A 25370-nucleotide genomic window follows, 5' to 3' on the forward strand; every position below is an offset into this window, starting at 1 on the left:
GGCGCGTTCTTCCACTTTTGAAGTCTTGATAACCAATGTGTTTTGCACGTCATGCACATTCCTTTGACATTAATGCGATGCAAGATCAGTTTATATAACATATTCATTGCATAAATGTCGGACACAATCATTCACACAAAACAATTATGATCTCGGGTTCCTCGAAGCTGACCACAGGTTGCCAATTTATGCGCTTTTACAATGAGCGTTTAGTGTAAGGCAGCAGGTAATGCTGTTATTTAAGTACGGCGAAAAATTTGGACTTGGCCAATCCGGGATCAATCAGAGGATCGCCAAGTTGGAAAGCTAACGCTTTACCCTTACCTAGGGTATGACGGTGAGTTCAGCGCACCTTAGAGGTTGAGTTTTGAACCTTAATTCCGTTCCAAAACAATGAGTTCATATTCGTCCCAGATCCAAACCAAACACATTTAAATAAAAGTCTGTGGTTCTACGAGTTACACATGGCTTGACAATATTATTTATTTTGTTCCTCTTTTAACCTCACGCTGCTCAAACTTGCAGACAGAACGAGCCAAAATTCGTAAAAATACCGTAGAATCACAAGGAGCAAGGATGCAAATGATGCAAATAAAGGTTCAGGATGCAAAAATATGCGATTAAGGCCCCGAACCATTTCTCAAATTCATAACTTTTTTCCCTCCCTGCAATAGCACGGGTACGACCAATTCCATGAAGAAGATTTGTCGAGAAATGGTTAACCTAATATTCACGGTCATCTCGTTAATTTTGACGGCAACCAATCAGATTCTTGGCACCGAGAAAACGGTCTTATCACTTGTAATAAACCAGAAAATTTGGGTATCCAGTGTTCATTTTGCATCTGCACTTTTGCCCTACTTTAGTGCCATTTTATGTGGACCTTTTGTCCTCCATATGATATCATGGGATGATATGACGATGACGACACTTTGTTTAAGCTCTAGTGGCAACAAAGCAGTAATGTCTCTTCATTGGTACATCCATCATCAGATGGCAGGCCAAGCGCGAAAGCTGGTTGCAATCTAACTTTGACACAAACAAAGCAAATACCTCTCGGGCCAGAATGAATTACTCGCCAATTTGAATAAAAATTGTTCCCCTTAGCGCCGTGGTTTAAGATGTTGATGAAATTGATACGACCAGTAAATGACGGAAGTGATCTTGTGGTCATTTAATGTACGATCAGTGATGACAGCGTTATGATCTCTCGTTAATGCCTAGAAACAAACCTTTGTGATCCAATAGACATAAAAGATGAAGCTCAGTTTGGCATTGGGTGTCTTTTCGTACAATGAGGGAGCTTCGAGTAAGCATTGCATGAACCCAACAAAGCAGTACACGTTGACCACGCTGATGACCAGATTATAAACGCCCATAAGCTATATTGGGGGGGGGAACACCAAACGAGGCATGATTAAACCAAATCTTGATCGGATGGGTCATTGACCTGCCTTCATGTCTGACCTGTCTCAAATCATACGGTATTGGAATGGCTCTCTTGATGGTTCCAAGCTGATTCACCATCAATAAGTAGACGCAGAATATAGGAAATGAGGTGGAAGTGAGGAAGGACCACCCGATTTCTCGATATCGATGCATAGGAATATCTTGCAGAAGCTCCATGTTGTTCGGAAGAAACCTTATCGCGATTTGAACATCAGACTTTGAGCTCACGATTGTTTTAGTTTGTTTCAAGTTCGAGCGGGTTCACACCACGGATAGTCGTGGTAACAGTCACCAAATCTTTCTTGGACGACGGAATGTAACAAGGTATATAAGCAGTTGTGTACGGAACTCCAAAACTTGTCACCAACATTCACAGATGCCTTGTGATGAGACAGATAACCTTTTTGACTTGCTACATGCAATCCAAGTGAGAAATCAGATGATCTTGTCTGTTTAGGGCTCTCTAGTAGAACTCTACTAGAGAGCTCTAGTCTGTTAAGAGCAAGGTCCGATCCGCCCATCAGGTGCTGATCTTTGAATTAACGACCAGAGATGGTCTAAGAAGGACGAGAATGGGGATGAAGGCACGTTTTCCAAATTATAACCCAAAATTTGGAATCGGAATTAAAGCAGAATTGTGCATGTTCTTTTTTTTTTGGTAGTTACTCACATAGGATAAGAATCAACCCAAGGAGCAGAATGCGAATAAGGCAACCTTGATTTTTATTTTTACAAATCTGTGCTTCTCTCTTAAAACAATGAAGAAAAAGTTTGAGATGTTGAATTGCCTCCTGAGGCTTCGTCGAGAAAACAATTTGAATAATTCGCCATTTCAAGAATTGAAAAATGCCAATTATGACAAACTGCAAAAAAGACATTTTTCTTATATTTATGATGAATTAGATGATGTTAGAGGAGCAATACTACTTATTGCACTTAATAGAGTCTTCAACCATACTATTAATAGCAATTGTGTCATAATCCACTAAAAAAATATATGAACCTCTTTTCGGGATTTTTTGGAGGTTTTCACTGTGTGTATTTCAAGACATACTTTCACACTTTTTGATCACACTGACTTAAAATTTGAAAGCGATGATCATTGCGCAAAACTGATTTGACGAGGTCAAAATATTCTAAGTCAATTTGCCCACAATTACCAAGCAAGAGCATGAATAAAAGAGGACAGCCGAAAATACATTCATGACTTTGTCAGATGGGGTTCAGATGTTCCTCTAATTAGGTTCCTTGAGATTTAAAAGTTCTCGCATGTAGAAGTTTGTTAACATTGGCAATTTCTACTTGAAGCAATGCCGCTCATCATCTTAAGATGCTCAAACAGATTCTCGGTATGAAAGTAGAAGAGGTTATGGGTTCTAAAGTTTTAGTCACAAACGTATACATTTGCAATTTCTGTTTTTTCCTACTACAAAATATGTGCATGGAATGGGCGGGCATTGACTTGGGACACATCTGTTGTGTCATCCCCAAAATAAAGTTCCAAATTCAAGGAGCCGGAATTTAGATGGCTTGTGTGGCTGCTTTGCTTGAATCCAAGTAACACAAAAGAAAGGGGATTGACCAGACATGTTGTTGCCAAGCTACAAACTTTGCTCAAAATAATGCCAATTTGAAGTGACATTTCTATGCAATGACATATTGTAGGATTGAAGTCCCATAGTAAGCCCGTCAAAGCACAAAATGAGGTTGAACATTCGGCCAAAGGATGAAAAATGGATTCATTTTGGGACTAGGGATGCTTTAATAGACATACATAGTGTGGATTAAGGTAGAATGGCCATTTGTGATTGCCATAGATATTCCACTTGGTTAATCTTTTGAAAGGTTGTGAGATGATCCGACGTAAATGTATGTAGCGCCATCTAGCTCGTTAAAGGTCTGATGGTGTTCTCCAACACTCATGGAGATCTTCTCTTGGTCCAGCATTCACTCCTTCGCTGTAAAGAATTGGGCTCTGAGTTCGTTTCTCGTCCGCCTCTCTACCCTTTTCTCGTGATTCGTCTTCGTTTGTTGCTTCTTCGTCACCTCCATTGGGTACCACTAGGTACCACTCACTCCTCAAGTTTGATCTTGAACACCGATGATTTCATTTGCGAGGTCAATTATTACTAATTTGATCTCCTCCTTGGCATTGGAAGCACCTACGTATTTGCAATGTCTTCTTGGAGCCATTACGGATTATGTCCGGAATTGACCGGTGGGCGAAATTGATATCACCATGTTTCCGTTTGGGATGCCGCACATTTGACTTGAATGCCTGTCTTCTAGCAGTTCTTTCATCATATTCGATTTAAGCTCGGAAGAATGACAACTATCTTTTGCTAGTTCATCAAAGCCAACTTCAATTGGGTACGTTCAGATATCAAAAGGCCGAAAATCGTTGTGTTCCTCCGTCCTCCTACTTAATCATACACAGCAGGTCAGTTTTTACCATTGGTAATGAATTAGTGAAGTGCAAACTTGAATACCACTAAAGATGAAAAATTCCCCAAATGTTGTCTGATTTCCTCATGACCAGATGATTTCCTCTTTTCTTTGTGTTCAAAGTCCAGTCTATTGATATTTCTCACAGATCATATAACGACTAGATGTCGCATTGGCCCGACCTCAGTGCAGAGGAAAGTGGATTTTAAGTCAATAACTCTGTACACCAAAAAAGAGGAGGGTGACTGCCTGATCAGTAGTAACGACCTACAATCGCTGGGCCTTCAACGAACGCTATCAGTGACAAGCTCACTCTGAATCTGGCCACGCTGGCGGATGAAAAAGCATGAGTCACTGTACACCAAAATTTATGTACCAGCTGATGAAGGCAAGTGTTCGCATTTTTCCTCGCGCTATGCGAGGTCTAGTCATTATATGGTCTGTGATATTTCTCCACTAACTCTTTCAGACAGGGCAGACCAGATGTTCATACATCAGGGCTGCCATCATCTATAATTATTTTTGATGATTTAATTTCTTTCTTTTTTTGGCTTGGTCTTTCACGGGCTTTTCTAACCACTACAGGGAATGTAATCCTCAGTACAATTAAAATGAAAGGTTATAATTCGTCTATTTATTACCTTTCAATCTTTACATGATATTTGATCTACCAACGAGTTTGAGTTGGCAGACCGAGTTAGTCCTTGAATGTAAGGTTGACTTGGAATTCTATCTAAAAACTTGGGTAAACGTTATTCTCCACCGATTAGTTGGCGGTGCTACTTTTTTAAATCTTAACCTGACCTAATAAAAGCTAAAACAACCTTACCTAACCTATCCCAATCTAATCTAACACGTTATTAAAAACCCTTAAAGTCTCTATCTAAACCTTTTAACATTTTGCCACAAATTTGAAAATGAGCACCGCCAACTAATCGGTGGAGAATAACGTTTATCAAAAATTTGCCCAAGTCTGACTTGAAAGATGCAACCGGATAAACAGGGCCTACGTATTCCCTACGAATATTGGAGGGAAGCAAATTAAACAATGAAGGAGCCCGAAAAAGAAGAGAAGTTTCTTCAAAATTGCTCTAGAACTTAGTTCTACTATTGCTTATGAATCGCGATCCATATTGGCACTGACATGGATAACCAACGAGTTCAATTACGATAAACACTTGATGATACGCATCTCAAAATAAAGACTTCTGTTCAACTAGAAATGATTATTAAGAGGAATTCAATTTCATTTCAGAATCCTCATAATTTTTTAAGGCCTTAATGAATGTACATAAAAAATATTGACTCAAGGTGACTCAAAATTGTCGACTTGCGTGGCAAGCCTATCTAGATTCCTTTCTAGGATTTGTTTCAGATGCCAGTTTGTAAGTGAGTTCCAGTCGCGAGCAGGACTTCAGGCCCAACTGAGTCGCTACTGAACTGGTGGGAGGTAAGTGTATGAGCAGCATCTGTCACGTTATGACGCAAAAGGCCTTTGGCAACCTGATAAGGCTGTCATCCTCTGAATTGTAATTAGTGAATCATACTGTGATAGGAGCTAGCTAGGATTGAGAGTTGCAGTTCTTTCCTAAGCAAGCAGTGAGGAATTAGTTAAAATGGAGCAAGACAAGAAGAGTGCTTTCTATCCACCTAGTGCTCCACCTCTTGAAGCTAACCCGAGTCTTCGGATGCCTGAGCCACCGCCCTCTTACTCTGATATAAACCATCAACAGGGCATGATCCACATCCTCTGAATTGCTCACGAGCATCCATCGGGTTTATTAAAGAGCCCCATGGTTTGTTGAACTAAAACTGAAGCAGCCTCAAAAACTTCAATTAAGCAACAAATTGTTAACTCCCAAGCACTAGTTGACTTGCATTTACTTGCTTGCCACTTGCATTGCTTTCCTTTCAACCTCGTTTGATGATGGCAAATTTTGGTAACCTTGTCAACTTGACCCATGTAGTTAGTAACCACTAAAGAGCGAGGGCAACAATTCAGAGGATGACCTTACGTACAAGGTGCCCATGCTGGGGCCCCAGAAGCACCCCCACCCTATTGTCCTTTCCCACAACCAGGACCTCAGGGATCACAATACCCTGCATACCCTAGAGGGCCATACAATGTGCCGCAACGGCAACCAAGTCCCCAATATGGCTATCCCTCCATGGGACCGCAGGGACCGTATCCCCAAGCGGGACCGCCGTATCCCCAAGCGGGACCGCATCCCCAAGCGGGACCGCATCCCCAAGCGGGACCGTATCCCCAAGCGGGACCGTATTCCCCACCGGGGTTGGCCACCACTGTGATTCACATGCCGGTGGAGGGTCAATTTGATGCTGGAGCGCGGTTCCATCCCATGGCTCCGCGTTCGATCCCTCCTCCGCCCCCAGGGTGCATCCCCAACTCGGCTCAAGTATCAGTGATGCAGGGACACCCCACGCCACATGTGCGGCAGAAGAAGGGCGGATTTTGGAACGGCTCCGGAGGGGGTGGTTTCACATTTTGGTGAACTACTCATCTTTGAGCGAAGCTATTCTTGATTTTGAAATAAATTGGCTTGTTGCATTCTAAAATTACCGTTCGTGCTAATTCGTTCCTATTGGCTCAGTTGGTAGACATGCTGGAACAACGGCAGTCTTTGTTTTCGATCTTGCCTTATCTTTTCGCTCTCGGCAATGCCAACTTTGAAACTTGGAAGTGAAGGGGTCGGAGTTCAGATTGATTCGTAATAGGGTACACTTGGCCATTTCTTTCTCTCCAGATTTTGTGTGGTCGACTGATCGTACAAACGTAACAGGCTCGGCCGGGCCCTCAAACGGGATCTGAAACATAATCGACAGAAACTACTAGCCTTAGTTAGTCCGTGAGTTAATCAACCCTTCAAACAACTACGAGACATATCAGTGGAGTTGCGCTCCTAAATGTGACGCAGTGTTTTGAAGAAAGAAAGGTCACCTTTTGCGACTTTTTTTTATTGCGGCGCTCCCACTTTCGCTTAGTTCAAGTCCATCCATGCCTAATCAAAAAGTGAAACAACCTTAGCCTTCATTGCAGAGACGGACGCGGATCGCAATGGAGTATCTCAAATCTTTGGCGGAGGGCTATCGGATGCCCGATTTAAAAAAACTGTGGTACGCGATGGATCAGACAGATTCCGGCACCAAGGAGCAACCTTCCATATTTGTTCAGATGGAATCCATTCTGGTCCAAGTTCAAGAAGTTTTGCTGTGGAGCAATGTGCATCGTTCAGCCGCCTTTGGATGTGGAAGTGTGTTGGGCTTTTGTTATTTCTACTACTCTAGTGCGTCCTCGATCAGCTGGATCATGTGGAGCATCTTGGTGGCATTCGTGGGATCCACGTGGATCAACAGAATCTGGCCAGAGATCCGAGTGGAACCATCCCCGGATCAAACCCCAGACGCCGAGAAATTCACACCCATCAACCCATCTTGCTACAGTGGGCCTGAAGTTGAGACCATGGTGAAAGCCTTCACTGCCAAGGGTTGGGATCTTTGGCGACGAATGTGGGACATGCGGACTCAGACTCCGGGCAAATTCTGTAGTGTGACCTGTGGACTCTTCCTCATGATCTGGATGATTGGATCATGGGTGTCCTCGTTTACCTTGGGGCTCTCGCTCATTCTCGCGATGTTTACCATTCCAAAGCTCGTACAGGAGTACCTGAAAGATCCCGAGGCCATGCCGATCATTCATCAAATCGTGCGGTTCATGGAACCTTTTTTAGGTTATGTTGGGCTTGGTCCCACCCATGACGAGATCGATGGAGGCCAGACAAGGGAGATTGCCGAGCCCGAGGTCGAAATGAAAGCTCAAAACATGCTGGAGTCCTCACCAATGATGCTTGCTTCGTCCTACCTCAAGACGCTCCAAGCTAAAGTAAACGAAGTTATGCAAGAGCCACACACTGAAGAAGAACTTATGCCAATAATCGATGACCAAGAGGGCCAAACAGTTTTGGAAGCTGCCTCCAATGAGACTGAAGAGGAAAACGACGATGACCCTGAAGAGAAGGTCAGTACAAATGATGATAGTACTAGCAATTTCTTTCTGCTGAAAGCCACTCTTCGGTTCTTTAGTTGAGGCCAACACAAGGCCAAGCTGAAGATTCGCTTCTTCCCTCCTTGGACACAATTCCGAGCCCCGAGGAATTGGATGTGGAGTCGGAACCAAACTCCTTACTGGAGGAGGACTTCCTTCCTACCCAGGCAATTTGTCTCGAAGCAACAAACCAGATACCAAACACGCCCCACCTGCAAATCGACCAAGGTAAATTTTGAGTTCAAAGAATTGAAACGTGTTACAGTGTGGGACACCCCCATTCGCCAACTACTTCTGAAGGTCTGAATTTGGTCTTGTTTTCAACTCTTCGTGACCTAAGATTATGATTGGGTCAGACTCTACTTGAATAGGGCAACAAGAGCACTGAAATCGTAAAAGGCGTGAAATCGTTTTGTTATTGAATAACGCCGATTATCATTTGCTCTTTACAGATAAAAGCTCGCCCTTGGCGATACCGCCACCACAATCTGTAGAGGACTCGGAAGTCCCAGATTATTCATCTTCCGATGAAGAAGAGCTCCCAATGTCAGTGTCCAAAGAATCTTCAACAACCGTGGGCGAACGTGCACCATTGGAAAACCAAGCTGTGATGTTATCTCAAGCCATGCGAGAAGACTCTATTCCGGAATCGTCTTCATCCGAGGATTCCAAGGATGACGAATTCGAGCTGATCACGGAGGAGGAGCTGAAGAACGTGGACCTTCTCCAATGAAAACGACAACAAATCCTCCTCCTCCTCCTCTTCCTCCTCCTGACATGTACTACTTTGCATTACCAGTATTGTTCGGAGTAAATCCATGAACAAAACATTGTCATTAAATTTCTAGAAAAGAAGAAAACAGAATAGCTTTTGGTGCTCTTGACCGCATATCTAAAAAAATGGGCGTCTACTTTTTGCCTTCAGGGATTTTTTTCTTATCTTTCTGGAGAATGAATCCCTTGCCAAGTATAATAAACCACGTTCAAAAATGTACGTCCAACTCTGGTTTTGTTTCAAGTAGAGGACATCAAGACTCGATCAATCTTTTCGTGATGATTGATGATCATTCAGGTATGAAGTGCCAAACGCTTCTGGCTTTGATCGCGGTTTATCGTCCTGCGTATAGCTCTAATGACAAGTTCCATCCGACCACATTCAAGAATTTTGAAGCCACCCAACCCCGACCTACTTTAGGAGACGTACCAGAGTTCAAGAACGATCCCATGTTTGTAGTTCCACCCAATGGAACATTCTCGCCTTTGGACCGTCACTTGCTAACGGGTGAGAGCAGCAATATAAAGATTGTCTTTACCTCTGCAGGGTGGCCGACCTCAAATTTTGGAAATTATCATGGGTTGTATCATTCGATTTTCAAGCCAGGAAGTAAAACAAAAAAGATTGCTGGGCTGACGCCAATTCATTATTCATACATTAAAGCAATTCTATGCTAACTATAAAAGTCTTGAGCGTTTGAAAATTATCAATACCGCTCCGAAATAGGACTGTGTGAGCTAACGGATAGATAATTCCATTCTGGTGGTTACCATTATTGTATTGTGGCCAATATTGATTTTGGCGCATATGACACCACGATTTTCAAATGGAAACTATACAAAAGAATTGCTAGTAAGGGAAATAATTTTTATAGTACGTACATGCAGAAAGAAATTATGCGTTTATTCACGGCTCTTTGGTCCACCACTTTGTATGTATTTGTAGCGATAACCTTCATCGCCTAACTTTCGTATGAAAGATACAATAGAACAGAAAATTGATCCAATAAGTATGTAGATTTCGCATGTTCAAAATATTGCCATAGCGAATGGAGACGTCAAACAAAAATAACATCGACGTCAGTTGTTGTAGTGGGATCTTCAGTTAGGGTAACTTTGCTTTCAGCTCAACACAAACGTTCCAGAGATGACATCTCGAGTACTATATCTCCCAAAGTCAGAGCAATAATGCGACATCTGCCAATTGGATTTTACGGCTACCCAAGTTATTACGCTGGGTAAGTAAAAAGATTGAGTGTCCCTGATTGTCAATCAAAATGGGAAACATCTTGGATTTCAGCGAGTTCGAGGAGCCGAAACCAGAACTCGGTCCATATATTCACAGGGAGGTCCCAGAAGGAACTTCCTCTGAAGAGTATTGGAAAAACAATCTCATCAGTCAGTTGCAGGATTTGAAAAGAGTTCTTCTAAAAGTGCCCTCAAATAAAAATCCAAATTCAAGGAGTGACCCCATTCCTCAATTACGGCATCCTGTTACATCGGAAGAGACTGTTAACCAATTGCCTCACGAGGATGATATCTTCACTCAAGGTGGTAAGAGTTACTCCCAGAAGACATTTGGAAAACCGATTTTTGAAGAGGTCAGAGTCACTCACTTACAAGAAAACTGATTACAACTCTCTTAATCTCTCTCATACGCTTCCCCTCATTCCTGAAAATAAACCCCTTTTTTGCTATTAATAGCAATATATTGCAGAGCTGTTCCGTTGGTTTGATATGCGTGTATTATTAACATTGGTTTGAAGAGTTTGCAATTAATCGCAATTACATTGCATACTTTGAAATGTATTTTATCACAATTGCATGACATTGTTTGAAATGTATTCAATTACAATTACATAACACGGTTTGGAATGTAATTGATTGCAATTGAATTGACTTGAAGTTGAATTACTTACAATTCAACTGGCTTGTAATAGGCTTCCTTTCAATTAGATAGGTTTGTAATATGAATAAAAATGTTACTTTGTAAGATTGTTCAATTACTTTCATTTACATTTCAATCACATTTTTGTCTATTCTCGTGCAAATTGTGGTGAAAAAAAGCTATGTCACAAACCTTGTGAAGAAATGTCTTCAACAATTTTGCTTGTAATTCATGCACTACATTTCAAAAAAATTATCCCGACAATTCAACTGGGCTTACTTTTATTACAAAGATGACACTATAGGCGGCTCAAGTTTGTGAAGAAAATAAGTATTCTACGAGTCCTTGCCGACACTACGTGTGTAGTTGCAAAATGATATCTGAATTACTTTACTTTAAAAAATGTCAGCCGTCAAACTTATTAAAAAGTGCCTTGTTGAATTTATCATCCGTGGCTCATCACAGACGTTGAAAAACCATTCAATCAAAGAATTCGAGACGATAGATTTGTCCACAACATGAAACAAAATACGAGCAGAAACCTTGTTAGAAACAGAGGCAATGAATATCTAAAGTAGTATGTTTATTTTGCTATACAATTCCATTTTTTTACTGGTGGGTGCTTGGGTCAGAGGAGTAAACGTTTCCCGGCCAGCAAAACCGGCCATCACATCATCCAATTTCTACGATAGGCGAAGTGGTTTCCGTATCAGATTGGTTCTTTGTCTGTGAGTGCATTTTGCTGGCGTAGCTTCTAAACATTTCTGTAAAAAAAGGCCACGGAGGAGAATCGAATCAGGGACTTCTCCCGTAAAGGGCAGCTGCAATAATCACCACACCAAAATAAAAGTCCAGAAAATCATTTAAAACAAACGGACTATTCCATCCATCCCCTTTTTCCTATATTGCAGTTGTTGCCCAAAACACAACCACCCAAGCATCCAGTTCATCTTTCCTGGAATCAAGCACAAAAGTCACTCTCAGGAATATTTCCGAGTTAAGCAACAGTGCCGAAAATGAGGCCCAAAATATCAATGTGACTTCCAATGTGGTTCCCAACAGTTGGAACAATGAAGGCTCTCATGGACAAGGATTTCGATTGTTCCAAGAAGGAATGGCCCAAAGTGTTGGAGACTACCCTGATGACGCTCACGAGATCCACATTGCCTTAGAGGGACCGAGCAAAAGCTTCGACGAATTCGGTCAATCCGGTAACCGGTTCGAAAATATAAGTTTCCATATTAACTACTTATGCAAACAAGCATAAAACTATGCGGCACAATGTTTTTCATATGGCACGCAGGCGTACTTGTTTAAAGCTCAATTGTGTTCCGTTTTGTGGACCACAAATTTGAAGATATAATCGAAACTTTTGGATGATCTTACAGACTTTAAGGAAACCAGCACACCATTTATGAAGTTGGAGGACATGGTGGATGATTTTGGAAACATTACTCCACAATCCAAGGAACTGCACAATCCGTCCCAATAAGAGATTCAGCAATGGACCAAGTGTTTTGCTCATCCCTACCAAATACAATATAGTCGTGTTCCATTTTGATCAATTCTGACAAAAAGTCTGAGTTGTTTGTTTCAATTTGAGATTAAGATTATTCTTGTATACTAGCGCTTTCGAGAATCGACTTTTAGAACAAATGAAGATAAAGACCAAATGGCCTTTGCATTTGAACTGGTAATGAAACAAAGGAACTAGCAAAAGCCGTACATTTTTTAATGCTTCGGACGCCAAAAACAAAGCACATTGTCATCTAGAATTGGGTTTGTTGAGCCATAGTTACCATGGTAAACTACAATCCCTTTGTGTGAAGCTTAAAAAATAACGAAGTCAATTTAAAAGTAGTCCAGACTTCCTTACTAGGAGCGGTTGAAGAAATGTCCCCGGAATATGTTGTTTTTTTAGATGAGGACTGATAATTTCAAAATGGAACCTTTTTTACGCGTATCTTTCGATGATGATTATACACGTAGCTTTGGAAAGTACGAGCTTTAGTTGCGTCGGCATACCAATAAAAGATATATGATTGAAATGATTGCAGTGCCAAAAGACTCGTTGAGACTCTAGTCATGTGAAAACGAAGTAGGTAAGAGCCATAGAAAATGATGAAATGAGCTTCTCTTACATTGACACAAACGTTATTAGTTATTAGACAGAGAACTAAATAAATCTAACTTTTGAAGTATTTTTGCACCAGACAACTTCTTCGACTCATAAAACAAACTGCCCCTATTTTGCCGGAGGCGAAGTCACAAATATTAAGTAAGTACATTCTGGCGGACAGAATGTCAACCATGTGTCGCATTGCCTCATTCCACTAATGACTTTGAAGAACAAGTGAATTTTTGAATCGGACATAATTTACAAGCGGCATCGGGAGGATGACTTCAAATTTGATTTGCTGTTTAAGTAGGTTAAACTGAAATGAATTGACGATTAATCAACATCGATCAGGATCAAGATGACAAACTACGAGAGGCCTCATTTGGTCTGACGAGAGAGACCATGGTTCCACTTCTGCTTCTATTCCTTTATGCTCAAGGACTTGAGACTTCCACCCCTGATTGTATGGATCAAGAAACACTGATAATAAGCATTGTTCACTTCCAATTAATTCTCCTTTTGATGTTTGCAGATTATAACCGGAACAGCCACAATCGCAATAACAACATGTGGGATCCGGTCATTGACGAAATGAGCTTTCTACCAGACAGCGAACGAGTTGAGCAAGCCCCAGTCACCCCGTTTCATTTACCCAGTCCTTCCACTAATGCGTCTTCAACAACAACAACAACGACGACGACGACGACGACGGCAAAAACCACAACCACAACCATCACCTCAACGATGACGTCAAAAATGCGTAACACGACAGTGGCGATTGGAAATACATCTGATTGGGACGAGGTCAATATGAATGACACGAAAGCGGATAAAGTCATTTTGACCGCCGACGTTTTGGATGAACCCAGTAAGACAAGGACGTCTTTGATTTGAAATCGTCAAAAGATTGCAGCAACCTCAATTATTTTCAGCATCATTTTCAGTGTCATCTTTAGCCCCGAGAGTGTCAAGTTTCGAAGAACAAAGTGGTGGTAGGTCGATAACATCTTAGCTTAATTCGTTAAAAGAGATGTTGCCAGACATGAAGTTCCAAATAGGTATGTGGCCTCATTTGCATTAAATTTCGGGCTCGATTGTGTATGTCAAAATCGAAAGTAGACCAATAAGGATGTAATGTTTTGTGATTTCTTATTCGACTACTTTTGTCAAGTGCTACGCGTAATATTTCTCTAGCAATAAGCTGCCGTGTTTTTGCCACGAAACAATTCACAGTTTTTGCAGTTTTTTTTCAGCGGTTTTATTTCTCAAAGGTTTAGTTTTTGTTTATTAATTGAGTTTGAGTTTAGCAGGCCTGCCATAAGTCCTGGGAGACGTCTTTAAAACCTTGTAGCTCAGTGATGAAGAAAGATATATAAAAAAGATTTATTGCAGGGGTTTCTTGGCATATCTACCTAATTTTTTTTGTTTCAACAACTGATCTTAGTTTTGCCTCTTTGTGTTTGAAAACAATGATGGAAAAATAATCCTCGGAAAAATAATTTTGCGGATCGAGGCTGGCAACAGCGCCAGGATCATCGCGATCAACTTCAGCATCGCCAGGAGCACCGTTGGTAGGGCCACTGGTAACTTCAGTGGTTGACCAAAATAAAGAAGGACCCAAAATATTTCGACTCCCACTGATCTGGATTAAGGGCAACCCGGTATAGCCAGATTCTTCCTCTAAAGGTCATCCTGGCCCTTAACAGCCACTACAGTGCCGGGATCTGGGTGTGGCAGCTATTGCTGCTATTGGGGGGATATGAGAAAAACAAATTGCTATAATTTGTCTAATTGTCATCCTTTTTAAATACTATTTAACTAGTGCTGGGGCAAGTCCTTTGATTTTTTGACCCTCCGAGTCCAGACTCGAGTCTGGCAGAGGACTCGAGTATTTTACTAGAGTCAGGACAAGCAAAATGACACGCCTTGCAAAATTAAAGAAAAAAAACCCTCCTCTCAAAAAGACTCGAGTCTGGCCGATTCCTCCAAAATCGAGTAAAAGACTCGAGTCCGGACTCGCCCCAGTACTAATTTCAACCTTCGACCCCTTGCTCCCCAAGTAGACCTTGTTGAAGTTGTTATTGAAATTTGTCCGAGGGCTTATGGCACATCCAGTAATATTCGCCCTTTATAAATCTTTTTTTCATGTTCTTAAGAATTTTTTTATGGACTTTTTCGGAAGAAAAATAAAATATTTGTCCTATTTTATTAATGATTTAAGGCGACAAGGTCCGACAAGGAGGAAAATATCAAAATCAAATCGAGGATGGAAATGCAGTTCTCCAGAAAGACCGAGACAACCAACCCCAGTTTTGGCCCCAAGGTCAAACTGATCGGCCTTGGCCAGAGCCGAATGGACCTCTATGGCCGAGACGACACCATTTGGTCGATGTTGGACCAAGGCGGCCTTGGACGAAGGTTCGGTTTGCTCAACAAAAAGATGCTTTGCAACCGCGCCCTGTGATTAAAAAAACTGAGACAATTGAAACTGAAAGCTCACCATCTGATCCAGAACAAGTCAAGAAAGCTGTACAGATTGACATCTTTCCTGACGAACTCACCAATCAAGACAAGCCAAAACCAGTGAGTCCAACGGAGACGATTCTAGAGCCACAGGCAGAAAACCCAATTAATGAATCCATTATCATTACGATCAACAAAACGCAACCAAAGGAAGCGTTTATATCAGAGAAAGTTCCACCAAAGGATCAAGTCTCGGCGGTCAATCTGACCCAAGACAAAATGCTGGTCCCTGAAGATCCTCCAATCGAAATTCAATCGACCACCGTTGCTCCCATTTTGCATACCTTTACTCGTAGTAATCGTTTACTTAGGAGGAAAAATCCGCGGCCAATCGAAGACTATTCTTACGACAACTATCCCCATCCCAATCTGCGATACCCTGCCATTCCCTTTCCCATTTACGACCAATACCCGTTCCCTAAATTCGGCCCATATAAATGGAATACTTATAACAGGGTTAAACCGCCTCTGTATGATCAGCAGCCTCAAAATCGCCTGTTACAACCGGGTTTGTCGATAAATAATGATGATTATGATTATTCCGAGCCTTCTAAGAAACGCACATATGGGCAGCTGTACCCTTCTTATGGAAGCAATCGATATGGTGAGTAGAGAGCTTTTTGAAAGTGTAACGACTTTCAATTTTCAAAATCCCAACTCATCAAAATCATAAAAGAAACCCTGTTTTGTGCAACACTAATAAGCAATGCATTTTTAGGGATGAACGTGCGACGTTCCTTGAAGAGATCAAAGCATCAAATTCAAAATCGCCGCCATTCAAATCCTGGAAGTGGGCGAACTTTTCCATTCAGTGAACGAGTGACTAAAAAAGAAAATTCCGATGTAGAGCCAATTTCTATAACTTCAAAAAATAGAAGAAAGCACCAAAATACGAACAAGGGATTCGTCAATCTTAGTCCAGGAGAGGCGAATTCCGCCATCTTGAGTTCAATTCGCAAGGCTGGGCTTTCTTCCAATGGAATCCAAGTTGAGACCCAGAGCGATGGAGGTACTCTTGTGACATATATTGTTTTAATAGATACAGCAAGCTCGTCTCCTTTTTTCTTGTTTAATCTAGGACTGTCAAAAGCTTCATCGCAAACATTTAGTTTCATTCAACCGCAATCTAAAACTGTGGGGCAAGGTGCTATCGCTAACGTGAGGGCTACAAACAAGGCTCCCAACGGAGATTATCGCCATTTCCAAGTGGAACCGAATGAGAGCCGATTAGTTCCAATGGGAAAAGTGTGTCTGAACGTGGGCTATGTGCCTGGAACGACCAAGCTAACCTTTATTCTCCCACCTACTGAAATGGATGGTCAGGGACAATCTAGGTTCCGCAATTTAGAACCAATTGCTCCGACCAATCGGTTTGAGAGCTCCTCTGATTTGTCCTCTCCTTCCAATTCTGAGAATCATCGGCACCACGAAAAAAATGGACCGCTTTTGAGTTCCTTGACCTTGGAAGATGATGCTCGTCGAAACTCAGACCACAACACACCTCAGGTTCAAGGCCAAGTCCCGAATTTTGGATCCAGCTTGAACCTGAATTCAGACATGGTAGATTATGCAGGGAGATCATATTTTCAGGCTCCAAAAAGGGGTACGAGTAAAGTTTCATCTAACAAACACGAAATGTCATGGGAAGAAAACCATCTACAACACTTTGGTATTGTTTCCATAAAGGTTTTCATCCTAAGTTTTTGGATCAAGTTATTGATGACTACAATGGTGAAGAAGGAAGAATCTATGAAGTGGCACCCTTGCAAAGCAACTTTGAAGACCATGACTATGAATATAACGATTTTACATCAGGATTTGAGCCATACACTGAAAATAAACCAAATGGTAGATCTACTGTGGTCCCAAAAACGTTGGGAAATTCCAAGGAATTGGCTCGAAAGCTAATGAACTTCTTTATGAAACGGAAGGTCTTTGAGCAGTATCAAGATATCAACCCTGGGGCAATTCAGTTTGATCCTGCCAGCCAATTGAATAGGTAAGCTCTATTGGTTGTACGATTCTAAACCCATTACTCATGCGGACGCTCCTTGATGAAAAAGACAATAGAAATCTGAGTTGTTTACTTCTGATGTGTTTCGAACCGGAATGTCAGCTTTTTAGCTTCAAGGACCTCGGTTAGGGCTCCTATCACAAGCGAAAGAGGGTACACAAGCACAATCAAAACCGCTCAAATGAGTGGCAAAATGTGACCCTGCTTTTCTAAGTCTCGGAGCCAGGGCTGCTTTAAAACTCGTTCCTGATGTTAGAACTTCATTTCTTTACCTTTTTCCTGTTGAATTGGCATCCCTAACAGAGGTTCTTTAAGCAAAATACTGGATTTTCCGGTTCGAAACCCATTACCATTGTATACAGATGAAACGTTTTCATTTTGAACGAACTTATATAACATTGTTGAGGAAAGATTGACTTTTGGCCTTAGAGAAGTAACCCAAGTTTTGAGCGACGGCTTTTTTGTGTCCTAGGACTCTGAGCAGGCAGTCTTATATACATATATGAGAATATGAAAAAATAATTTTGGGAATAGGGATTTTCAGGCAAGCAACTAATCAGGTGAAGAGTAAATTGAAGGCAACGAAACCAGCTTTCCAGACCGAGCCAAAACTGATCAAAACCAACCGACCTAAACATTTGGACCAAGACGAAGGTGAAAGTCCCGCCAAGAAATGGAATAAAGTCAACGCTATACTCACCAGGGCAGAGGGACTTCTAAATAGCATTGAAAAAGATCAACCTGCTTAATAAATGGATATAGCCGCACGTGTAAGATGCTTCATTGTCAAATTTATTGACAATTGATACAAATGATCCAAATCAGGACATTGTTGCTCAACTTTGAAGACTAGAATTGGACGGAAGGCCTGTTCAGCCTTTACATTGGGGCAAGGGAAGCGGCACGCTCCTTGGCCTTGTATTTGGCCAAAGCTTGCTCATTCAGGTCAGCACGCTCCTCGGATTCAGCCAATTGGCCTTGGGCTTGACGGAACTTGGCCAAGTTGAGGGCAGCGATTTCCTCAGCCTCCTCGATCTGCTTCTTGTAGGATCGGATCTTACCCTGGAGCTGGTCAATCAAGCCCTGCATCCGCTCGTGGTTCTTTCGATCCTCCTCAGCGGCGTAAGACAACTCCTTGATTCGGCGCTCGCTTTTGCGCAAGTTCTTGCCAGCGTCACCCAGCCGTCGGTTCTCGGCATCCATTTCGGACTCCAGCTCTCGGATGCGGGTCTCCATCTTGTTCATGGCCTTCTTGCCTCCCTTGAGAGCGTTGTTCTCAGCCTCATCGAGACGTTGCTGCATCTCCTTGACCTGGCAATCGAGCAGTTTTCGGTCACGCTCCAATGCCTGGGCCAGTTCTTGCTCGCAACGGAGCTCATCGGCCAAACGGGCAGCGTCAACCATGGCCTTCTTGGCCTTCTCCTCGGACATGCGGGCCTCGCTTGACATTTCATCGAGATCTCCCTATAATGAGGGGAAAAAATTATTACTTGGACCAATCAGTCACACTGAAGATAATAGGGATCTGTGGGTCGGTGCCTAAAACCTGAACTCACCGAAAGGGTTTGCATCTCGGACTCGAGCTTCCTCTTGGCACCGGCAATGGCCTGGTTTTGACAGGTCAAATCGGAAAGTTGTTCGTTGGTGTCGGACAGTTCTTGTTCGGCCAGACGACGAGCTCGGTCAGCTTGCTCCAAGAGAGTACGGGCCTCTTCCAAGGCGTTTTGCATGGCGTGGGCACGTCGATCAGCGGCAATCAAGTGGTCGCGAGCCACCTCCTTGGCACGTTGCTCTTCCTCCAATCGGGATTGTGCTTGGCGGATTTGCTCGTGGTACTTCTTGATGGTCTTTTGGGATTCCATGTTAGCAGCGTTGGCGTGTTCAAGAGCCACCTCCAACTCGGCAACATCGGCCTCCAATTTCTTCTTCATCCGTTGAGCCTCGGCTTTGCCCTTGCTCTCTTGTTCAAGAGCAGATTGCATGCCATCAATGGCCTTTTGGAAGTTCTTCCTGGTGTTGTGGAACTCTTCCTCCTTCTCAGCGATGCGACGCTCAATCTCTTGACGAACTTGGGTGAGTTCTAGTTGAGCGCGAAGAACCTTGTTCTCCTCCTGCTCCAGAGCTCCCTCGGCCTCCTCCAAAGCAGCTTGGAGTTCCATCTTCTCGGCTTCCAGGCGTTTGCGAATCTTGTCAATCTCATGGATGGATCGTCCACCTTCGCTGATTTGATCCATGATGTCCTTGATCTCTGTGCTCAAATTCTTGTTCTCCTTCCGGACCTCGTCCAATTGAGAAACGGATTCCTCGTACGCGGACTTGATTCTGAACAATTCGGAAGAGGCGTTTCTACACTCCTTGATCGAGGTGTCCAAGTCCATAGACAGACCGTCCACCTTGTGCTTCCATTCAGCCACAATGCGGTCAAACTGTTTGGCCTTCTTCTCCATCTGGTTGTTCAAGATGTGAGCTTGGTCAGTTTGGACCGCCATTTCGTCAATCTCGGATTGAAGGGTGTTCTTGGCCTTGTCCAATTGACCAAGCTTGGCGTTCAAGTTCTCAATGGTGCTCTGAGCTTCGGTTAATCGGGCTTGGAGCTTCATCTTGGACATTTCCAAATCCTCGGCCTTGGCCATGCCGTCAATTTCGTACTTCTGCCGCCACATGTCGGCCTCCTGGGAAGCCTTGGCAAGTTGACGAGCCACGTCATCCTTATGGCCAGTTTCCTCATCCAATTGGTACCGCATGCCATCCAACTCGTGCTCGAGGTTCTTGTACTTGCCCAAAAGAGATTGCCTCTCCTTGGCCTCGTCATCAGCCGAGCGTCTTGCCTCTTCCAGTTGGCTGGCCAATTGAATCCTCATCTTCTGGAGCATGTTGGCGTTGTTGTCCAATTCCTGGACTTGTCGGAGAAGATCAGAGTTTTCAGCAGCCAGCTTCCTCTTGGAGTTTTCGAAATCGCTCAGAGTCAAGTTGGCTTCCTCAACCTTTTTGTTGGTGTCGTTCAAGGTTTGCTGCAAGTTTTTGTTGGCTTTCTCGGCAGAGGCCCTGGCACGGTTGATTTCGTCAGTGGCAGCTCGAACATCAGTAATCTCGTGGGAGATTTGGTTCTTGTCTTTCTCAATCTTAGACTTCATCTTAGAGAGTTGTTCAATTTGTTCGCTCATCTCCGCAATGGCATCTTGATGTTTTCGCTTCAGGTTGGTCATTGTAGCCTCTTGTTGGATATGAGCTTCCTCAAGATCCTTCCTCAGTTTCTGGACCTCAGCCTCTCGTTTTTTGTTCAACTCGATTTGAGCAGAAGTGGCTCCTCCTGCCTCATTGAGCCTCTCACCGAGTTCTTCCAACTCACGTGCAAGATCAGAACGTTGGCGTTCAGCTTTGGCACGAGCTTGTCGCTCAGCCTCAAGTTCCTCTTCCAGCTCTTCAACGCGAGCTTGAGTCTCCTTGATGCTCTTGGTGATCTTGCCCACGCCACCTTGTTCGTCTTCTAATTTGGCGGCATAAGTGCTGATCTCCTTCTCTTTGCGGGCAATGGTGTTTTCCAACTCCCTCTTGCTGCGCTCAAGCTCTCCGACGCTCTCTTGGGTAATTCTCAAATCACCTTCGACCTTCCTTCGCTGTTTCTCGATGTCAGCTCGGGACCTCTTCTCACGTTGGAGGGAGTCTTCAAGTTCGTCCAAGGTTTGCTCCAGCTTGGTCTTGATGTTTGTCAAGTGGCTGACCTTGTCCTCGGCTGACTGAAGATCGTCGGATGCCTTGGAATTGTTTTCGGACAAATGCTTCTTCTCCTTGTTCAACTTATTGATCACCTCATCTTGAGAGGCAATCTCGTCGTTCAAGGATCGAATGTTGTGATCACGGTTGGTCTTCTCTTGTTCCAATTTCAAGATGGCCAGTTCCAAATCTTCAATATCCTTCTTGATGACTTGATTCTCTTGCTCCAAGAGCTTCTTATCGGATGTGGCATTCTGTCGCTCTTGCTCCATCTGTGCCAAAAGATTGCCAGCTTCATGCAGTTGAACCTCTAGATCGGCCTTCTGGGCAGAGGCCTTGGCCTGTCTTTCGGTGTACTCGCTGAGATTGCCTTGCTCACTCTCGATCTGCTTGAGAAGATCCTTGGCCTCTTGCTTGATCCTTACGCTCTCCTCCTCCAATTTGGCTTTGGTATCGAGTTGCTCTTGATAGGCACCATAAGCCTCATTGGCCCTTTCCTCCAGGAGTCTGAGCTCTTCCTCGATGTTGACCTGCCCAATGAGGGGTCGAGTCTTCTGAATGATGATGAACCAGCCCCAGTTTCGGAGTTGCATGTACTTTCGGAAGTTCCTTTGGATGACCTTGAGCAAGTCGCGCTGATCGGCCCTCTTTCTGTAGTCTTTTCTTCGAATGAATCCATAGCATTGGCCTTGCATCCATCGCACCAACTTAAGGACGATGGTATCGCGCTCCTCTTCAAGCTGGGCCAAGGCACCAGCACGGAAGAACACCTTGGTGTGACCAAGACGGTACTTCTCCCTGGAGAAGCCAACCTTGTCCAAAAGACCATAAGCGCCGCTTTTGTTGTCTTTGGCTTTGTTGATTTCCTCTTGTCCCAAAATCTGGTAACGACTCTTGAAATCCGGATAAAGCATTCGGTTCGGGAATCCTCGCATACAGATACGAATTCCTTCAAGTACACCGTTACAGGTGAGCTGGTGCATAATCAGAGGGGGCTCAACCATTCCCGGCTGCTTGTGCGTGTTGGGTACGATGCATCGGATGAAATGAGGCTCGGTGCTGTGAAGTGTGTTCATCAGGTCGTTCAATTGGACCAGATACACCGAAGACACGGTCTTGGCACCGCCACCCTTCTTCTTCTTCTTGCCACCAGTCTCCTCTGGGGGATTGGATTGACCAGGATGATCTCTCCACAAGTAAACCAGAAGCTCATTGGAAGCTCTCTTCAGGACATCGACCACGGTATCATTGACAGGATCTTTGTTCTTCTCAAGCCATGCCGTGACATTGTAGGACACAATGCCAGCATAATGGATGATGGCAAAGTGAGCATTCTTATCAGTCTTGGAATGAGGCTTAGCAAATGGAGCAGATTTGCCCAAATGTTGGGCCTTCAGCTTGTCTTCAAAGGTCTTGTCCGTGGCCTTGGGGAAGAGAGACTCCTCCTCAAGAATGGCCCAGATGCCCATTGGTTTTTCAAACATGATGATGCAAGCTGCCAAATCCATACCAAAGTCCACCATGGCCCAATCGATACCCTCAGAGATGTACTCCTCTTGCTCGACGACAAACATGTGATGGTTGAAGAACTGCTGAAGCTTCTCATTGACAAAGTTGATGGAGATCTGTTCGAATCCATTGTATTCAAAGATCTCAAAGCCGGCGATATCCAAGACAGCCACAAAGTGGTTCTTCTTCATGGTAGGATCAATTAGGGTCTCGTTACACTTGATGATCAGCCACTTGAAGAGCCGATCGAAAGTAGATCTGGCAATACCACCAACGGCATTGATGGACTGTTCACAGGTTTGACCCTTGGTGACCCACTCGGTTCCGACCTTAATCTTGGGCTTGCAGAAGCTTTTCATCAACTCGTCGCAACTACAACCAAACAGGGTGGCCACCTTATTCGGGAAGGTCAGGTCATCAGGCTCAGCTTGGTCGTCACGACCCTTCTGCTTGAACTTGATTTCACCCATGGTCATGACAGCGGCGGTGAGCTTGAAGCAATCCCATTTCTCGGATTCGGAGAAGCCCAAGATGTCGAAGGCATTGTCGGTATACTCCAACTCTTCATTGTCGTCAATGGATGCCACCGTCGTCTTGCCTTGTGACACATAGCTGTAGTCATAGATGTCATCGGATAGCTCGCACTTGGCCTTCATGTCGGGAACAAAAGGTTGGAGAAGTTGGTAGAAGATATGGTAGGATCGCTCGACCTCCTGTTGTTGGGTGATACGGGACTTTTCCAACAGATACGACTCGATATCACAACCAGCCAACTTTCCGGAGCCCGTGAAATGGATACGGATGAACTTTCCGAAACGGGACGAGTTGTCGTTCCTGGAGGTCTTGGCATTACCATAGGACTCCATGATGGGGTTGGTGGCCACAATTTGGTCCTCAAGCGACACCTTCTTGGCGGACTTCTTGCCAGACGAGGCCACCATGGCCAAGTAGGAAATGACCTTCTTGGTGTTTTCGGTCTTTCCGGCTCCGGACTCGCCAGTGATCAGCATGGACTGATCCTTGGAGTTTTGCAACATGTTGCGGTAGGCGGTCTCAGTGATAGCCCACAGATGGGGTGGGACCTCATTCCTCCTCTTTCCAAGGTAAACCTTCACCACGGTGGGGGTGTAAATAGGAAACCGTTTGTAGGGGTTCACCACAATACAAAAGAGCCCAGAGTAGGTGTAGATCAGTTTGGCGGTGTACCGGATCTTCAAGTTGTGGAACACGGATGCGTCGTTCAAGAAGGTCAAGTTAGCCATGTCCTCACAACGCTCGAACTTGGGGGGGTTGACTTGTCCAATCTCGGAGGACTTGAACACTTTTTTCTATGAAACAAAACGTGGATTTCAATCATGTCCAGCATTCGATTTATACCAATGTACTTTGGTCTCAACATACCTCATGGCCCAACATCAGAGTGGCCTTGGTTCCGTCGTCGTTCTCAAGGATACCATCCTTGAATCCACCTTGGCCATCGGGAACCCAATAGGACTTCTTGGGATCGTAGGGCTTGAGCATGTCAGCACGCTTCATGTCCATGGACACGACCAGGTAAGGAAGAGGATCCGGATCCGGTTCACCGGACTTTCCAAGTTTCACGTGACCAGGCATATTCGGAAGAAAGTTGGTTGATCTCTCTGAAGACGAATCAATGCAATCTGGAAGAAAATTGAAAAAAATCACTATCTTAATAACCAACTCTTGCAAAGATGGATTAATCCACTACTACGTATTGTAAAGAAGGCAACATTATAAAAATAAATACAAGAAATAAAGTGAATAAATATGAAGTGTATTTAAAACACAATTCTTTATACGTCCCTTTGCCCTTTTTAAAGCCTATCGTAATACTGCAGATTTTGAGGCTAATCAAAATGAGACAAAGGCATCAAACACACCTACTTGGACTAATACCTCCACATCCCTACAATTGTTTCGAGTTTGCAGAGAGCAAAAGAAGACGAAAAAAAGTGGTTAGAAATGCGAGTGACATGATTGAAGTCTTTCCTTTCCAAAAAAGTTTAGGAAACGGTTGAAATTGAACCAATTTAAGAGGTTGCTTTGCTCCATACGAAAAACGAAATTGATTTCCTGCCTTCAATTAAATGGAACCACTTGGTAACAAACATTTCTGAAGAGTAGAGGCATCTGAAGAATTTAATCTCCCCGTTATTTGTCAAATATTGGCTCTTGGGAACATCCTAATGCCGGGGACAATTTGAAATTGAGTGGAAATAGCAAATATCTGAGCTCAAAATTTGGATGGATAAAAACTCCATTCCCTAATGTCCCAAGGATCATCTAAACTTCCAACAAATGTACGTTCCAAGTATAGTACGTATGTACGTTGACAATTGACAAATAAACTCAGATAATTGTTTTCAAAGTTTCCAAAAAGATTTGGAACCCGGGGAACAGCCAGAAGTGCTGAGATTGCCTCAAAAATGGACAAGTCAACCTAAAGACGAGTTCCCTCAGATGAGTACTCACCACACCCACGTTGAGGAGGAACTGCGAGTTCACATCAAGGAACACCCATGTTTTATAGGTGATGGATCTTGGCACATATTTGCACTTGGTCCGACGCCCTCAGTCAGTGTCAGTCACGTCAATTTCAAGGAGGGAGGCGGCCCTGGGAACGCTCCAACTCTCTTGGAACAAGTTGGAACGGATTTAGAATGCGAGGTCGACCCAACCCAATTCAGAATCATCGAGTCTGACTTTGGCTGCGGAACACTGGCGAAGCAAATCTCAGTCAGTCATGATTCATAGATTTTACCGGGTGGCCAAAAGGTGATAGAGACCTGTCATCGGTGGCCGGTTGGAGCCTTTCTTGGTCAATATCAATTTCAAGCCATCCGGAGCTAAC

At 43.6% G+C, this 25370-nt stretch overlaps 6 protein-coding genes across 11 annotated transcripts in view; 4 read left to right on the forward strand and 2 right to left on the reverse strand.

Moving 5' to 3' along the window:
* The window catches only part of LOC131892380 (elongation of very long chain fatty acids protein 5-like), a 9115-nt gene extending 7203 nt beyond the window's left edge, over positions 1-1912 (reverse strand). Inside the window, exons 1-2 of the mRNA XM_059242226.1 lie at positions 1468-1912; positions 1233-1382 (exon numbers count right to left, since the gene is read on the reverse strand). Coding sequence (XP_059098209.1) covers positions 1233-1382; positions 1468-1626 — 309 coding nt within the window. The 5' untranslated portion in view covers positions 1627-1912. The remainder of the gene's footprint in view (positions 1-1232; positions 1383-1467) is intronic.
* A 3308-nt stretch (positions 1913-5220) lies between these two features.
* On the forward strand, positions 5221-8951 carry LOC131892382 (reticulophagy regulator 3-like). Of its 2 annotated transcripts, XM_059242230.1 has the most exons (5): positions 5262-5344; positions 6660-6761; positions 6953-7930; positions 7996-8185; positions 8410-8951. In XM_059242230.1, the coding sequence occupies exons 3-5, from the start codon at positions 6971-6973 to the stop codon at positions 8688-8690; spliced, it is 1431 nt and encodes a 476-aa protein (XP_059098213.1). In that variant the 5' UTR covers positions 5262-5344; positions 6660-6761; positions 6953-6970; the 3' UTR covers positions 8691-8951. The 2 variants fall into 2 exon arrangements, with proteins under 2 accessions (XP_059098212.1, XP_059098213.1); XM_059242229.1 differs by lacking the exon at positions 6660-6761 and having other exon boundaries at positions 5221-5344.
* LOC131892384 (proline-rich protein 2-like) lies at positions 5351-6471 on the forward strand. The gene is made up of 2 exons (XM_059242232.1): positions 5351-5628; positions 5917-6471. The coding sequence occupies exons 1-2, from the start codon at positions 5511-5513 to the stop codon at positions 6405-6407; spliced, it is 609 nt and encodes a 202-aa protein (XP_059098215.1). The 5' UTR covers positions 5351-5510; the 3' UTR covers positions 6408-6471.
* Positions 8858-12216, forward strand: LOC131892383 (uncharacterized). Its single transcript, XM_059242231.1, has 5 exons — positions 8858-9239; positions 9858-9969; positions 10032-10285; positions 11531-11830; positions 12008-12216. Exons 1-5 carry the CDS (start codon positions 8858-8860, stop codon positions 12109-12111), a joined length of 1152 nt encoding a protein of 383 aa, XP_059098214.1. The 3' UTR covers positions 12112-12216.
* A 778-nt stretch (positions 12217-12994) lies between these two features.
* On the forward strand, positions 12995-18049 carry LOC131892233 (uncharacterized). 5 transcript variants are annotated; one of them, XM_059242020.1, is made up of 8 exons: positions 13000-13201; positions 13271-13606; positions 13671-13730; positions 14960-15865; positions 15980-16270; positions 16340-16864; positions 16948-17260; positions 17820-18049. In XM_059242020.1, the coding sequence occupies exons 1-8, from the start codon at positions 13141-13143 to the stop codon at positions 18022-18024; spliced, it is 2697 nt and encodes an 898-aa protein (XP_059098003.1). In that variant the 5' UTR covers positions 13000-13140; the 3' UTR covers positions 18025-18049. The 5 variants fall into 5 exon arrangements, with proteins under 5 accessions (XP_059098006.1, XP_059098002.1, XP_059098004.1 ...); XM_059242023.1 differs by having other exon boundaries at positions 12995-13201; positions 15980-16864; positions 17875-18049; XM_059242019.1 differs by having other exon boundaries at positions 12996-13201; positions 13683-13730; positions 15980-16864.
* LOC131892231 (myosin heavy chain, muscle-like) lies at positions 18047-25107 on the reverse strand. The gene is made up of 4 exons (XM_059242017.1): positions 24992-25107; positions 23900-24159; positions 18832-23826; positions 18047-18739 (listed from the first exon to the last, which is right to left on the reverse strand). The coding sequence occupies exons 2-4, from the start codon at positions 24110-24112 to the stop codon at positions 18155-18157; spliced, it is 5793 nt and encodes a 1930-aa protein (XP_059098000.1). The 5' UTR covers positions 24113-24159; positions 24992-25107; the 3' UTR covers positions 18047-18154.
* Positions 25108-25370: the final 263 nt, after the last annotated feature.

Source organism: Tigriopus californicus, chromosome 12, assembly GCF_007210705.1.
Source record: "Tigriopus californicus strain San Diego chromosome 12, Tcal_SD_v2.1, whole genome shotgun sequence".
In the NCBI taxonomy this organism is placed as follows: Eukaryota; Metazoa; Arthropoda; class Copepoda; order Harpacticoida; family Harpacticidae; genus Tigriopus; species Tigriopus californicus.

Bases quoted from the DNA above. Each gene is read 5' to 3' on its own strand.
- LOC131892383 (XM_059242231.1), top strand. From the start codon at position 8,858: ATGGGCGTCTACTTTTTGCCTTCAGGGATTTTTTTCTTATCTTTCTGG. The intron at 9,970-10,031 runs GTAAGTAAAAAG...CTTGGATTTCAG, and splicing joins TACCCAAGTTATTACGCTGG to CGAGTTCGAGGAGCCGAAAC. The intron at 10,286-11,530 runs GTAAGAGTTACT...CCTATATTGCAG, and splicing joins TGATATCTTCACTCAAGGTG to TTGTTGCCCAAAACACAACC.
- LOC131892233 (XM_059242018.1), top strand. From the start codon at position 13,141: ATGGTTCCACTTCTGCTTCTATTCCTTTATGCTCAAGGACTTGAGACT. The intron at 13,731-14,959 runs GTAGGTCGATAA...TAATGATTTAAG, and splicing joins TTTCGAAGAACAAAGTGGTG to GCGACAAGGTCCGACAAGGA. The intron at 16,865-16,947 runs GTACGAGTAAAG...GTTTCCATAAAG, and splicing joins TTTTCAGGCTCCAAAAAGGG to GTTTTCATCCTAAGTTTTTG.
- LOC131892384 (XM_059242232.1), top strand. From the start codon at position 5,511: ATGGAGCAAGACAAGAAGAGTGCTTTCTATCCACCTAGTGCTCCACCT. The intron at 5,629-5,916 runs GCATGATCCACA...CTTACGTACAAG, and splicing joins TGATATAAACCATCAACAGG to GTGCCCATGCTGGGGCCCCA.
- LOC131892231 (XM_059242017.1), bottom strand. From the start codon at position 24,112: ATGCCTGGTCACGTGAAACTTGGAAAGTCCGGTGAACCGGATCCGGAT. The intron at 23,827-23,899 runs GTATGTTGAGAC...TTTGTTTCATAG, and splicing joins CTCTGATGTTGGGCCATGAG to AAAAAAGTGTTCAAGTCCTC. The intron at 18,740-18,831 runs GTGAGTTCAGGT...CCCTCATTATAG, and splicing joins CCGAGATGCAAACCCTTTCG to GGAGATCTCGATGAAATGTC.
- LOC131892382 (XM_059242229.1), top strand. From the start codon at position 6,971: ATGGAGTATCTCAAATCTTTGGCGGAGGGCTATCGGATGCCCGATTTA. The intron at 7,931-7,995 runs GTCAGTACAAAT...TCGGTTCTTTAG, and splicing joins ACGATGACCCTGAAGAGAAG to TTGAGGCCAACACAAGGCCA. The intron at 8,186-8,409 runs GTAAATTTTGAG...TGCTCTTTACAG, and splicing joins CCACCTGCAAATCGACCAAG to ATAAAAGCTCGCCCTTGGCG.